Source organism: Corvus cornix, chromosome 4 (assembly GCF_000738735.6).
Source record: "Corvus cornix cornix isolate S_Up_H32 chromosome 4, ASM73873v5, whole genome shotgun sequence".
NCBI lineage: Eukaryota > Metazoa > Chordata > Aves > Passeriformes > Corvidae > Corvus > Corvus cornix.
This window is the reverse complement of record NC_046334.1, coordinates 45,068,763-45,084,942: the sequence shown is the minus strand read 5'-3', so window position 1 is coordinate 45,084,942 and position 16,180 is coordinate 45,068,763. Positions and strand designations below refer to the sequence as shown.

Here is a 16,180-nt window from a genome sequence, read left to right as displayed (position 1 = left end):
TTCTAGTCTGTAAGTTTCAAGCACTATTTCAGAAACCACTGAAAGAAAAATGTGGGGCACTTTGTATCTATAATGCCTAATATTTTGGTTTTATTTCAGCAGATTTCTCCGGTTTGAGGAAGCTTAGAAAAAAATTAAATACAGCATAAATGCGTATTTCAGATTAAAAAGTAATTTATATCCTGCTTAAACATTTTTTTAAAACACATTAGAACTAAAATGCTTGTAAGACACAAGGAAAATTTTTGCGCTGACCGTAACTTGGACCGTAACTGTTTCAAAGCGGTACTTGAATCAGCATGTTTTTAAAATCAGCATGAATAAGCATGTTTTTTAAAGGGAATGAGGAACAAACCCACCCACCATTTTCCACTCTGCACACAGCAGAGTAAGTGAGCAATATACCAAGTCACCAGCACTCATCTGAAGTAATCTCCACAACCAAAAGTGAGCTCTGTTGGAAATGAGCTGACTAGTGAGAAATATTGGTCTATACAAAGAGTAAAGAAACTTTATTCCTCCCAGATGCCCTCATGCTCTATGGCTTTGACTGGGAAGTGTAGGGAGCACCTTCTTGCATTCTTCGTCCTCTCTTCTTCTTCTCATCCTGTCTAGGCCTTTCCTTTCTGGCCTGTCTGATGTTGGAAGTTGTCAACTGTGGCAGTTCCTATGGTTTGATTCACCTGTAAATCAGCATTTTCTTTCACTCCCTCAGGAAGAAATGGAGAAATTTTGATGTGCCACCTGAAAATTACCTTTCTCAACTACATTGCCTATGAGCTGGCTGCTGCAGAGTCCTGATTAACCCAGGACTGTAAGGGGGAAGAAAAAATGGTATCCGTTAGAACAACTTACTGACAACTAGAATGAATTATGGAGACTAGCAAAGAATGGCTTTATCTAGGACAAGTTTGTCCCCAGACAGGTTATTTTAAGTATGCTCACTGAAGCTCTGTGCACAATCAAGGGTTAGATATTATTGCCATCACACACATCTCAGTGGCTATAAAGTATCGAAGCCCCATAATCTGGTTTGCCCTTCCAGAAAAAGACACGGACAAAGGCATTTATCACTTCAGTATGACTGCAAAAACCTGTCAGTTACTGTGCATTTTCATACTGCTTTATTTGATGATGCCCTGGAATTGGTTTTGGGTTTCTTTGTGTTTTTTAGTTATTTTTGCAAAGATTTAGAAAATGCATGAAAGATCACTTTCCAAACTAATTTGATAATCTAAACAAGTCTTAAAGCAATTTCTTAAATAGAAACAGGGAAACATTAAAAAATTAAAATCTATCATATTTCACTGTTTTAAGTTATTGCATGGGTGGCAACCTTTACCTCATAATGTTAAAAAATAAAGTTGTAGATCGGAGAAAATGAAAAGATATCTTAAGTTTTGCAGAGTAAGACAACTCAAACTCTAATTTTTACTAAAAACCCAAATATTTTTGATTGATCTGTCCTGAGAAAGATGGAGGTTCTGTGCCATGAGAAATGGGTTCTATCGTACAAATGTTTCACTTAAGCAAAAGTCTCCATTCCTCTGCTCCCCACAGCTGGGGTGCTTTGTTAAGAAAGGAGGATCAGATTCTTCAGTTCCTTACCCAGGTTAAATCTCTCCATGTGTGTAAAAACTAAAGTATGGCATGAATGCAGAAAGTTAAGTCTTGATGCTGGTGCCGGTGACTCGGGGCCAATTTATTATTGTGCTCATGCAGCACGTCCCGTCTTCCCAACAGTTCTCTTCTCCTCTCTGATGTCTGAAGGACAAAGCAGCTCATCAGTTGTTCCCAAAGGTGTCACAGGTAAAAATTTAGTGTATTAGGGAACAGAAGAAAGAAATGCTCCTCTTAGATTAATTAAATGTACATGTGCTATCTTAATATCTATCTTCAAGTGAAGGCAAAAATTGTATCAGAATTAACAAAAATGCTGACAAATTAATAACGAAGAGCTTGATTTTAATGTCACCTCTGCTCTGTCTTTCTCTGGAGAAATAGCATCCTTCATTCCCACTCTCTCTGTCCTTTCCCCACCCCAGCCACCCAGTGCAGGTAACCCATATCTGTGTCTCTCCCCTACCCCACACAATGCAGGTAATCCAGCGTCAGCAGTAGAGGCTTCCAAACCACCGGCTTTTATTCCTACAGTAGCAAATGAAGGAGGAAAACACTGGACTGTTAATGAAGTCAGAGCTTTGATACGCATATGGTCAGACAAAAATATCCAGCAACAACTGGAAGGGACAGTGAGAAATAAGAGAATATTTGAACAAGTTGCTGCTAGACTTCAGAAGTTTGGAATTGACAGGGACTGGAAGCAGTGCAGGACAAAATACAAAAACCTGAAACATGAATACAAGAGTGTAAAAAGTGCCCAAGACTCAGGGAGTACAAGTAAAAGTATGAAATTTTTTAATGAACTGGATGCTATTCTGGGGCACTGCACCATGGAACAAGCAAGTAAATCAGATAATGATGAAAGTGAGAGGCCTCCAGAATGGACAGAAGCAAAATCAGAAAAGGATTCCATAGGTAAGTACTTCAACATATCTACCCACATATCATTTAAAATTTTAAGTTTTCCAGCACTAGAGAGACCTTAAAAAAACTCAAAAAGCGCAAACAGAGAGATTAACCAGTTGGCTCTGGGGGAAAAATGCCGAATGGAAATTTACTATTTGTCTAGTAGTTTTGTATTATGTTATAAGGTAATATTTTGGATTGGGTGATTGCCCTGTATTTTTTTAATGGAATTGAGAAAGAAAGGAGGAAAAAAAGACAAAGGCATAAGATAAAATGATACAGAGAGGCAATTCCAGTCAAAATCGTGTCAGAGGAGACTGTTTCCAGTTTAGATAAAAGAAATGGATCAGAGAGATAGTCAGACTATATTACTGAAAAAATTAAGACATTGAACAAAAGAAATCTGTAGTTATAGACATGGGTTAAAAAAATTGACATATAAACTGTCTTTCTCTTATGGTCTGAAATAGCTGAGCTTTATTGGCCTTTGGAGCAAGACTCCCAAACTGGTGAGACAACTGTGAAAATAGCAAAAGGAACAGCACCAAGAATGCTGGCAGAGCTTGCCTTTGGTTTTGGGTGGTTATTGACAATTACTGGTAATGGATGATCAATGCAGAATTAGAGTAGACCCATGAACCTACATGTTCCAAGAGTTAAAATATTTTTATTGGTATGTACAACCAGAAACATGCTTGTTGTTTAAGAACAGAATTAAACATTAAACTTTTAGATGAGGGGATGATATTATGTTGGCCAAATGTAAGACTAGAAGTTACTAAAGTAATGGAAGAAGTCAAGAAAAATGTTACACAAAGACTGGCTGAAAATGTGAGAACATTTTGGGGGAAGATTCACTCTTCAGCTGCATTTTGGAGACATTTTGCAGACATTTTGCTTATGCATCTACTTTGCCTGCTGGCATAAAGAGAATCTGAGGCTAGATGGATTTTTTGATTTGATACATGACAGCTGTTTTTATGAAGTATAAAAATTTGGTGCCCTAATTAATTTAGCATTATTTACACAGAAATGCCTGGAGACACAGGTGAAGAGGACTCTGTAAGTAATATGTCAGAAGACCTACAGGTTGCAGATGTAAAGAAAGTTTCTGCTTCAGGTAATCTGAAAAGTCTTCTATTTTATGTAAATACCTAAATTAAGTAAATTTAATTTAATTTCTAAAATAAGTCCAAACTGTAAGTATGGGTAGAAAATGCAGAGACCTAGAAAATTTTAAAACAAGAGATAATGTCATAGAGATAACTGCCATGTACTTATGTATGACATTTACAATGTCCTGCTAAATTTGATAAAATCAGTCTAGTAAGCACTCATTTCAAAGACTTGTGACACAGAATGTAGAGAAGAAACTACTGGTTTAAGCAAGTTGAGTGCAATGTACTACTGCACTTACATTTACCTAAACTATCTATTCCCAAAGATTAGTATTGTTCAGTCTCCTGTGCATAAACAAATACAGCATCTCTTTTTCACAATACGTGATCAGGATATAATTGTGTAAATGCTCATGTCAGGGGATGAAGACTTCATTTAATAGTCTCACTGAATATGAAGGTCATATGCTCTGCTCTTTACAAAGAAAGATTATGGTTTACATCTGAAAACATAAATTTCAGGGGAAGCAGAAGTTTAACATTCAATTAGAGACACATGAAAGTCTCTCAGGCTGACAAGTTTTATTGCCTACAACAGAGTACCTCATGTTCTGTTTCAGTAGTGTGAGGCAGAATATGGTCTAAATTAAGCATTAAGGAGTAGTCTTACAGAATTTAAAATGGTCTAATGTGAACTTGAAAGATTTTAGTATCAAATTAAAAGTCTTCTGACAGATGATGTTATTGTAAATACTACTCCAGAGAATGGGGCAACTCTGCATATAATGAAAGAAACAGCTATGGCAAGTAAGTAAAGAGATGGTTGATCATGAGAGGTAATCTGAGGTATACCAGACAGTAGCATTTTTGTTTTTTCATTCAATAGCAATTACATTCATAAATTTAAATTTACTAACAACAAAAAAACAAAACAAAAAAAACCCCAAACCAACATAGCAACCTTTTACCAGCTCACCATGGGCACTTGAAGCATGCAGTGGAGAAAAACAGGTTGTCATGACAAGTGCATTGCCTATAGGGACCTCATTTTGAGAGAGACAAATATGAAAGAAGTCATAAACAGCACCTTGTGGGATCCAGTTAAGACTGCTTAAAGAATGTATTAAATTCCTTTTCTCCCCATCCACAAGTAAAATTACTACTTACACATGGACAGTAGTAAGACACTGTAATAATACAAAGATTCAGCAGTGCCCCTTAACTGTCATCTGACAGCTTTCAACCGCCTGGTGCTACATACTATTGTAACTTCTTGGACTGCACTCTTCCAAACAAGCTATTTAAGATGAAGTTAAATGAATATTTCTAGTAAAGTTCTGAGTACACATTTCTGTCCTTTAAGATAAGTGTAGGTGTAAAAATATCTGTAGTTTACCATCTCCCTTTTCAAATATATGTATTTTAACTGCATACTTTGTTTATTTCTGGGTAATTGTAAATGCAATATGATTTTGTGGGGAAAAATTAAAATAGCAAGTGCTTCAAAAGTGTCTGTGGCTCAGCCTATCCACTCATAAGACTATTTTTTAAACTTCTGTGAGGGAAAAAGGCAAAACCACACTCCATCATGAACAACTTCAGTTTGCAAAATTCTTTCCCTCATTCCCAAACAAACAATACACACTCAAATAAGTGGTAAAAGACACCTAGTCTTTAATTTTACTAATGGCAACATGATTAGGTATTGCATAAAGCAAAGATGCACACTTTTTACATTACAATATCATGGAGACCCTTTGTTCTCTAGTTGTGGTACATGCTTTTCCTAGACATTCCAAATAATTTTGAAGTGAGAAACTGGTAAGTAAAGAGATTGTATGTACTTCTGTACTCATAAATATGCTCACTGATAAACAGTGAAAAAGGCAAACAGGCAGTGATATATTATATTGGTTGTTTGATATCAGTAATGTCTCATGATCACTAGCATTTAGGATGTGACTTTTTATAAAGCTCCTGCATATTCAACAGAAATTTTGTAGAAAAGTGTTTCTCAACAGGCATGGAATTATTAAATTTATAGGTATTTGTGTGCCTTGAAAAAAAATTTGTAGAAAACACTAATTTGATAACCTAACCCTAATAAATGAGAATTTAGAAACAGTTAAACTCATATCTAGCTATCTTCCTTATCATTATATGCAATTAATGTACTCTGCAGCCAGAGCTGTATATGCACTTGCCTATATGAATATATACATATATATATACACACACACACACACAGACGAGTTAGCCTGGGCAGACATTGCCTTCTGGCAACTGCAGCTGCATAAATGCACAGAAGATGCATGAGCTGTCTCAGAGTACATGTGCTTCTCACGATCTTACATGTGAATCTGAGTTATGAGCCATAGGAACGCGGCCACCACTGCCAGTCTACAAACAGCCCATTTGGGTTTGCCATACTCTAGTAAGGAAAATACGAAGATTGTGTTAGTCAAAAGACAGGCACGCTAGCTTCAGGAAAACACCTAGTTATTTGATGTGCCATGATACTGTTTTTCTCCTCTGCCCACATGAATTTGCTACTCTAAGAGCAGCAGATGTCCACCTGAGAAGACAGAGGTAAATAAATCCACACAGTTTGCTGCACAGACTGTCCTAGTTGCTCACATGTCGCTGTCAGCACTGCCCAGCTGGGGGAGCAGAAGGACCACAAGAGTCCCCAACACGGGGGTTTTCAGCTAAAGCGTCCTGCGATAGGACTGCGGGTTGCTTTCTCTTCTGGCAAAACATAACCCACATTGAATCGATCTGCAAATAAAACATTACTTGGACATTTTTACTGATGTCTTCAATTTCGTGGGATCACTTTTAGTTAGTTACAGAAATCTTTTCAGAAGAGCTGACTACTTCAGTCTAAACAATCTGTCAACCTGAACTCCATGTACATTCCACGTGTGTCAGACTCAGCAGTACGACCACAGTGTTTGATTAAATCTGAAGTGCCAGGAACAACGGTAGAGATGAAAACAGGTTTCTAAGAAATACCAGTACCCTGATGTTCTTAAAAATACCTACAGCAAGTATTTTACTTCAAACAAATTCCTTTCCTTGTCATTGTTTTCTTAGGATTTTTGGTACCCCGTACACTTTACTCTGTGTCCCTCTCAAAACAAATTTGGAGTAAGTCATGACACTTCCAAGATACACTCCTAAGCAAGGGTTTTTTGTTTAAAGTTGTTGTTTAAAGTTAAGATCTTAAGTCGGTACATACTCAGGCACTTAACATTGGCTTGAACACTTGCTGCTGTGTGCACAGAATTTTAAAATGTACAGATATAAAGTCAAAAGATAATGTTTCCATACATATGCCCCAGGCTAGTTTTAAGCAGTGTTTCAGAGAAGTGCAAACCCCAAAGTCGTTGATTATTCACTGCCTTAGCCTAGGCCTATTTGGGCTGCAGACACAAACTCTTAGCTGTGCATCCACAGTTTTCTGTATGCACTCTCACAGGTCTGCATGACAGAGATGGCAGCAACTTTGCAAGTTGTTGGAGAGTAAACATAAGCCACACACTGAAAATTTTCCCTAGCTTTAACATATCGCACTTCCCTTTTATACTGTACAAGACACACATGAGAGTAAGGATTAGGAGACAAATTACTAATCTTGCCTCATAAGCCAGAAAACAAGATAATTAGTGATAGTGACAGAGTGCCAAAAGAGAACAGAACTTGTATCAGTCTGAGCGGGTGAAAGGAAAGACTGTGACATCATTGCTCGGGTGGCCTTGTGAGCAATGCTTCAAACACAAAGTAGAGATTAAGCATATTTGCTGGCAACTGTCTATAGCTTCACTGAACAATGCAGATGGAGCCACTGTGTTTTATCCGTGCCAGAAACTGTTGATGGCTTGTTCTGTTTGGCTCAGTCCTGCTCTTCTTGTGCCCTCCCTCCCAAACTCTGAAAGGTGCCTTAGAAAAAAAGCCAGGCTCCCTACCCACATTCTTGGCTCGCCAAAAAAAAAAAAAAAAAAGAGAAAGGCACATGAAGCTTGTCACATCATAAAGAACATCTGACGCAAACAAAGCTGTATTGATCTGGGGGTAATTTTTAATAAAATGGCTCTAGATTAAACTTTATTGCTCAATGTTTAGGGGCAATATTCTTAAATGGACTGAGAACAGGCTGGGAGCCAGAAAACTGCTGTTATTGATCCATGATGTGGCCTTCACCATTTAATCTCTGCAGAGCAGTGTCCTCACTGGGAAGCGAGGATCAGCAAGACCACTTGCATCATCCACCTGCCCACCCCTCTGTCCCAGGGCAGAGGGGTGGAATTCTCCCTTAAACAACAGTAGGCCAATGGCAGAGGAGTGGAGATCTCCTCCCCATGGAGGGGAGCCCAGGGACACCTCTGTCATCAGCTGTGTGATGTAAACCCCTGCAAGCTGCAGCAGCAGAGATGCTCTCAGGACAGGCTTTACTATTTAGTACATTGTTTCCATCAGGCAGGCAGCCTTACAGATCAAATGTCCAGGCACAGCACCCTGATGCAATGTCAGGACCCTTGCTCCTTTTGGGGCTTATTCAGACAATCTTGGCATCAGTCACTTTGGAGTCTTTCAAAAATTTCAGTATGTACTGCACCCTTTTTGCAAGTCACTGTCTTGCCTGTTCTGCTGCACAAACATTTGCCAGTACCTAGATATCTTACACCCACCATCAGTGAACCATGCTACAAATTCTGATCCAGGTTAAAATAACTTAAGAGTTTGCACATTTAACCCATAAACTTGTATGCTGTAGCTGTTATGTGGTGTTCTGGATTTACTTTAATATGTAAATGAGTACACTCTGCTCTTAAGCCTATTACTGCAGAGAAATGGCAGCTTAATGTGTTAAGAGAGGAAATCTTTAACAATAGTTATCATCAGTGGCATTCTGAAGTGGGTGATTCTTAAGACATCACTGAAGACCTGTTTAGTTTAAGAACTCCGTAAATGATTATTTTTTACAGAAATCCTTGAAGATGAGGGGGACTTTGCCAACTCCACCCCAGCAGCTCTGGAAGCTACACAAATAAAGAAGGAGACGATTGATATAGGTAGGTCATGACTTTGTCGTGATAGTTCTAACAGGACATTCTACTTTATTGGGCATTGCAGATTCCAAAGGTTCATATGTTATTCCAGCAAATTATACTTGTTCTACTTCTAGGTTATGAAAAATTATGGGGTTTGCTTGATTTCATAGTGCAGAAATGTTTGAACACTGATTTCTCCTTCCCATAATTATTAAAAAATCTTATTTTCCCAGACAACATGCTCCTTTTTTTGATGAATATGATTAGTCTGCATTTGACTGTGACACAAATACTGTTTTTCTTACAGTTTTCTTACAGTTGCTAGAGAGAATAAAATGGAAAGGTAAATAAACAGCTGTCTCAAAAACTCAGAACATTTTATATCTAGTCTGTATTTTCAAACTACTTCATGGCTGCATTTAATATCAGATTATTTACTATCAAGCAATTTCCACATATATTCTGGACTGTTTTAAATATAAAACTGAAATCAGCACCTCAGCAATATGCAGAAGTCATATATTCAATGACAAGTGATCAGGAGAAGATTTGTTTTATTTAAAATGTTAAAATTTAACATTAGAGTGCAGTAGGGATATTAATATTTATTCTGGAATAAATAAGCATAAAAACCATAGAAGATCATGGAAAAAAGACATCAGAGGAAATAATGATGACATTGAAATATAGTGACCTGACACCCTGGATCAAAATATTCTTTACAGTACTGCTGTTTGTACACAGAAGTTAATAGAAAAAAAAACCAATTATAGTGAGTCTGTGAACAGCAATTCTTTGGCCTTTGACACTGGAAGTTTCTACCATAAGAATATTTCTATTGTATGCATCAGGCATATGCCAGCCAAGAGCTTCCTTTTCAGCAATTATGTTATCTGTAGTTTGGATGTTGAGACACCCTTTACAACTGTTTGCATTGGCTCCTCTTGATCAAGACAACTGTGGTGACTGTGACACTGAGGACAACATCAGAGCAGTGCCATCACAACAATGACACACAGAAACACAAGTGACGCTGAGCATAAAGTACATCTGTGACCCTGGAAGTTGAGACATAGTGAGGTCACATGAATGCAAAGTGGAGGATAAAATGTCATGCAACTCAACTGACGGCCTCATACACACAAACTCCCTATCATGCCGTATCCAATTGAGCACAGTAATCATGCAGGTCAGCACTACACAAGTGCCACTGCCAAAGACAGGAGGAGATCAGAGAGCCAGTATGGTTGAGAGAAGGAGCACAGAAATGAAAACACCATGGGGAGGTTGGTAATAGTTTAAAAAAAAGGAATCTATTAGGAGCCTAGGAGTAGACCTATAGCTCCATTTTGGCCCATTTCCAATAGCTGCAAGTGTTAAGGAAGATGCAAGAATTTTCTCAAGAGTTATAGGGTGCCTATTTATGAGAAAAACCACTTTTTTTCTAGTACCCCATGTAAATCACACACACATGCTGATGACTGTATGATTTTCAAATTTTCCACAGGTACAAAATATATTCCTGCACATGGCTTATGAAAAACAAGTATTTGCCAAATGACTTAAGAGGAAACAAGTTATAGAGCAAGTACAAATTCCAAGTACTAGTTTGTGCATATCCTGGCAAGTACCATTACAGAAAGCACATCAAATGAACCTGCTTATTTACAAAGAATCTCTATTTCTGACAGTAAGCACTCAGTTTTTCAAAACATAAAAGGAATATTTACTTCTACCTGTTACCAAACTAGTATTGAACATAATTAGTCTATAACATCCCCTAGCAAACAATGAGAACTCATCTTTCTCTTCCTCCCAACCCAAAAAGTAAGTCAACACAAAAGTGAACTTTCAGCCTCAGAGTAGTCCGAGCATGAGCAAATGAACCCAGAACCAGCAAAGCTGGGTTTTGATGTTCATACATGATTTCAAGAATTTCTCAGTAGGCAGCAATGAAGTTGCAAATAAAAGCCTGAGGGCAATCAAGAGAGACTTCAGGGCCTTGGAACTGGTTAAGGGATCAAGAGCACAAGTAGTGTTCTCTTCTTCCAGTTTCAAGAAACAGGAAGAGCCAGCAGATCACTATTTGGCTCCAAGCCTGGTGACACTGGGAAGATGCTGGGTTTTTTAGTCACGGTTCCATGACACCAGACTTGCTAATACCTGTCTGAAAGGGGGGATAAGGATCTTAACTCAGGAGTTAGCAAGGCTCATTGAAAGAGCTTTAAACTAAATTTGCAGGTGGAAAGAGATAAAACCAGACTTACTAGAGAGCCTGGGGACAATATGCCAGTGTTTGAGGGATGTGTTCTAGAGAGGTCCTTCGATCTGCTGTTTCAGTAGAGTCAGGAGATGGACATCAGCAAAGACACAGGGGGGTTATTGATGTGTTAGAAACCACAGAAGCACTTAAGAATAACGATGTAAAAATTAGAACTTCTCACCTCCAAAAGATGGTGGGGTCAAAAGCCCAGCTGTGGTGCATCTATACCAGTGCACAACAGCTAGGGCAACCAAAAGGATGAGCTGGAAGCCATTCTGTAACAGGAAAACTATATCATAGTTTCCATCCTGAAGACAGAGGGATGACTTGCACAACTGGAGTGCTGCAATGGATGGCTATAAACTTCAGAAGGGACAGGCAAGGAAGGAGAGACTGCGGGGTACTCTGCATGTTAGGGGGTGTTTTGATTGTGTAGAGCTCATGATGGTGGCAGTAGGGTTGAGGATGTATGGGTAAGAATCAAGAGAAGGCAACAAGGCACGTATCCTGGTGGGAGTCTGTTACCAACCACCCAGCCAGGGCGAAGAGGCAGCTGAAATATTTTATAAGCTGGGAGAAGTCTCACAGTTGCTGGCCCTTGGGGGAGACTCCAGCAGAGGTTTCTTACCAGATGTCTGCTGGAAATACAACACAGCAGAGGACACAGCCTCGGAGGTTCCTGGAGTGTTTGGCAGACAACTGCCGGACACAGCTGTGAAGGAGCCAGCTAGGGGAGGTACCCACTGGACCTGGTGTTTGTGAATAGAGGACTGCTGGTGGTTGGAGCCTCTTGGCCACAGCAGTCACAAAATGGCAGCTTTTTCAGTTCTTGGTGAAGTAAGGAGGGAGGTATGCAGAACTGTCACCTTGGACTTGGCCAGTGGTGGAGTCACCGTCCTTGGAGGGATTTAAATGACACGTAGATGTGGCACTTAGGGACGTGGTTTACCAGATTACTGCTTCCATCCTAAATGATTCTGTGACTCTGTGATTCTTCAAGTCTATAACTAATGGGTTAGACTAAGGGCTTAGGACACTTTTAGGTGGAAATAGGTGTTTCCTACAAGAGGATGACAATAATATTAGCAATCTATTTGTCTAAATCCAAGTCTATTTAAAACTGTGTGTTTCTGTAGATGATGATTCTATAAGCACTACCTCAGAAGACAGATCTTGTACGCCAGTAGCAAAACAGATGGTTGGGACAGGTGAGTATTAATTTCCATGCATTTATTATGAGATAAATCACATTGTAATTTCAGTACCAAAGCTGGAGCAATAAGATCTCTACTGTAAACACAGCTCTACTTTTCTACTCCTGACTCCAGTCTAGCTTTGTCAGTAAACTTAAAAATTAGTTTCATAGCTCTTCTCCTTGTCATGAGCAAAACTTGTATTAATACTGTAGTTCAACTTTGCCTTCTATACATATCCGATGAGCAGCATCTGCATACTTCTGACTATTTTTGAGTCTGAAGATTTTTTTCTTCTGTTGAATCCCCAGTAGCCTTTTCATTTGCATGTTGCCATTTTAATTTGAAACCACACTTCTCACCAATGCTGTCATCTTTAAAGCTTAAGGATTATTGCTTTCCTACATATAACACTTGGATACATCTCTCTTTAATTTCACAACAACAGTGGCAAAATTATAGTGACAAAATGTTGAATTTTAGATTCCTTGGAGAAGCCAGAGATTCCACTTGCTACGTATTTTGCATACTTAAGAGAAAACAATTGTGTATATATACTAATATTATAAAGTTACAAGATTAGTCATTAGTTGCAATTATGCTTTCATATATGTATATTTAGAATGTATTTATAGCATTTACAGTTAGTTGGTTTTTTATTTATATTTTCAGACAATCACATTCCCTTGGAAGAAGCACAAAATCACTTTAAAGTTATTACAGTTAATGATACTGGAGCAGGAAAACATTGGAGTGATAATGAAGTTAGGGCTCTGATAAACATATGGTCAGATGAAAAGATACAACAAATGCTTGAAGGGGCCACAAGAAATAAAGAAATATTTGAGGAAATTGCCAGAAGGTTAATGAAACGTGGTATAGACAGAGACTGGAAACAATGTCGCACAAAGTACAAGAACCTAAAATATGAATACCGTGCACTGCAGAAAGAAAATGAGCATCTTGGAAATCCCAGGAGAAAAATGAGATTTTATGATGAAGTTGACTGTATCTTAAGAAGACAGACTTTGGGAACCTCAGGCTGGGGATGTGAAAGCTCAAGTCTCCTATCAGGTACTAAAAACTTCAGTGATGAGAGAAAGTGCTTGAAGTGAAACTTTAGAAAGTTGCCTGTTTGAGCCATGCTGTAAGTGTGAAATGTGTGGCCAGAAATGGGGAGGGAAAATAAATGGGGAAGCTGTATCTGCATGGTCACATAGTGAATACTCAGGGAACACAAGTGGCCTATGGAGACATGAAGAAGTGAGAATATTAGCAAAAAGTGAAAGCACTGAAGCATTCAATGCGATTGGAGAATCTTTGCTTTTGAAAGCCTAAGTGACATACAGTGAAATGGTGCTAGAACACATGGCAGGTTTTAGAGGTAATACAGCAGGCATGTAAAGTCTGATGGATAGAGAGCTGCAAGCTCATACCATTTAGAATTACACAAATCAGTAGCAATCAAGCCAAGTGCAAGGGCTCCAAAAAACCTGAACTATAATAATTCAACACACACTGCAGTCAAGACAGAGAAAAATCCAGGGCAGTGATGTTTATTTGAGCACTTCTAATAATTGTATTAATTTTGCTAAAGCAGATTCAGTTTTTGAAATAGAGTTTGCTTCTATTTTAGTATCAAAAACCCACTGATCTAGGAACCACGCAGCTAATCTTGTGTCTGCTGTAAGGGTTCTCGTGACTGCCCAACTGCTCCAGACCTCAGGGGCACCTGCTCCTGGCTCCAGGCAGATCAGGTGCTCTTGTAGAAATAACTGAACCTCTGCAACTTAGGGTTCAGTGACTTAAGATAAAGCAGAACTAACTGTGATTGTTCTCAATGTGTTAGATAATAGTTTGCAACATCACAAATCTTAGTTGAGGACCTGCACCATTTCTGCAGCAAAGGCCAGATGGACAGCTTGAGCAGAAACTGCTGGAACCATCCTTAAGCCAGCTGGTCCTCTGTCATAAATCAGAGCCCTAATGTGGTGTCCAAGGGCACAATACAGTAGTGCATTAGTTGTGGCTGGAATGACATCCATAGAGCTGTGGGGTGACTGTTCTTCTCCCCTGCCTCAGTCTTGTGCTTGATCACATTCTCAAGACATGTATTTTCTTCCAAATACAGGAACTGAATATATTACTGCTCGTTTCTACTCTCCATGAATAGGATTTGTCAGCACCAAGTATGCTGTCAACACCAACAACCAACTTGGCTGTTTTACATTTTAGCATGCTAGAAAAGGAGTGTGTAATCTGGGCTGTGAATGCTGATGCAGCAGCCAGTAAAGCAATAACCTCTCAGAAAAGAAGCTTCAGTTACTAATCTGTTTGAGGCATCTGCCAAATAAATGTGTCTTGTCCTAGGGTATTTGCTTTTGTAGTATAAAACTTTCTGGTATGTGACTGACTGTGCCTTGAGAATCTCGACAAAACACTTAGTCACCTTGTTTTCCTCTTCTAAGTTTCAGTGGGAGATGCTACATCAAACACAGGATCTTTGAGTATCAAGAGGAAAACATGGAATGATGGTAAGAGCCCCTGACTTTTAAAAGCACCTATACACTGCTGTTGAATTGGATGCCAGATTCTTACACCCAGTATTCAGACAGTTACAAAAAATAATCCTGGAACTTAACACCGAGCTCCAAACCAACATTCTTCTTTTACCCACAACAGTTGGCAAAAGAAGAGTTCTGATAAAAATGTAGGGCTAAGGAAAATTGCAATTTATTTATTTAAATCCTCATCCCTGGTATAAATGAGGTAAACATAAATGTACTTGATTTGTAAGAATCATATGCAAAGAAAAGACAGTATTTAAAAACCAAGATGTCTCAACTGCCCGTGTTGCTTACGGGAAAGTAGGGACAGGCACAGTCATGGATGTGATTTCCTCATATTGCACTACTGTGTCTGTAAACACGTAAGCAGGTTAAGACAGCTGTGTCAAAGACAGGATAGGCTAGAGAATCATGGAGAGAGAAAAATGATGGGAAGGATAGAAATATGTGGCATGTGATCTGATATGGGGAAGGTCAGCAGCTTATTTTTCTTCCTGCAGAATTGTCAGGCCCTAAATAAAATCAAACAATGAGGAACAAAAAAGCTTAGTTTTAAGGTGCTCACCCCTATTTTTAATACTGAAATGATATCTACAGACAGATGAAGAGAAATTATCTGAATATGACGTTTTTTGAATTCAACCCCTTTAGTTCACCATCACAAACTGTACTAACACTGTATTTAATCACTCTGTGTGATTAAATAGACTTTCATTTATTGCCTATTATATAAGTACCTCTTGGAGAGGGCTGAAGCTAGGCAAAACCGAAAGTCTGAGATATAAGTGATTTTTACAGGGTCTGCTGCACTCCTACTCTCCATTATACAATGATCCCTTACACAACATGAGGCAATGCCTGCCAAAAGAGCAGAACAGAAGAACAGCTTTAGGAAAATCCAGCATGTGCTAAACTTCAGTGTCAGCAGTTCATTGACTTGTGCACTCTAACTACATACTTTGATTTTGTCCACAGAGGTGTCACCTGTTCCACTTAAGAAAAGTGCTTCTGAAAACACCATACTCCACTTCCAAAAACTGCTAACAGAGAGAGTGCACACGGTAACAGAAGGCAAAAAGTTTCTGTTTGAAAGACTTTGTAAGCAGGAAGAAATGCAAGACCTCAACAGAACACAGCTGTATGCTGATCCATCAGCTATACAACAGGTTGGTTTAATGAACTTTCTATGAAATTAACATGCAGATAGGTTCTGTCAGGTAGTAAGAAATGAAATACTTACGAGTGTGGGTTACCCACATGAGTACCTGCTTGCTTCCCTTTAATACAATCACCATCAGTCATTTAAACTAAAGCAAGACATGAGTTTCTATCATAATCCTTAACTATGAGCTCTTAGCAGTGATGTCAGTCTGATAAAACACAACCTCTGCCTACATGGGTTGGCTCACCTACATGCTACAAGTAACAGCCTTAATTGAAAGAAAATAATACTTTA

General features: G+C 38.7%; 2 protein-coding genes across 3 annotated transcripts in view; one reads left to right on the top strand and one right to left on the bottom strand.

Annotated features, from left to right (window-relative positions):
- PPAT (phosphoribosyl pyrophosphate amidotransferase) overlaps positions 1-16,180 on the bottom strand; it is a 47,340-nt gene that overhangs the window by 22,273 nt on the left and 8,887 nt on the right. The window lies entirely within an intron of this gene.
- Positions 1-16,180, top strand: part of LOC104690618 (trihelix transcription factor GTL1) — a 31,034-nt gene that overhangs the window by 7,440 nt on the left and 7,414 nt on the right. For both annotated transcript variants that reach the window (XM_010401634.4, XM_010401633.4), the window contains 7 exons: positions 2,101-2,538; positions 3,560-3,649; positions 8,636-8,722; positions 12,101-12,172; positions 12,830-13,231; positions 14,626-14,691; positions 15,700-15,890. In XM_010401634.4, the coding sequence (XP_010399936.2) occupies positions 2,101-2,538; positions 3,560-3,649; positions 8,636-8,722; positions 12,101-12,172; positions 12,830-13,231; positions 14,626-14,691; positions 15,700-15,890 (1,346 nt within the window). The remainder of the gene's footprint in view (positions 1-2,100; positions 2,539-3,559; positions 3,650-8,635; positions 8,723-12,100; positions 12,173-12,829; positions 13,232-14,625; positions 14,692-15,699; positions 15,891-16,180) is intronic.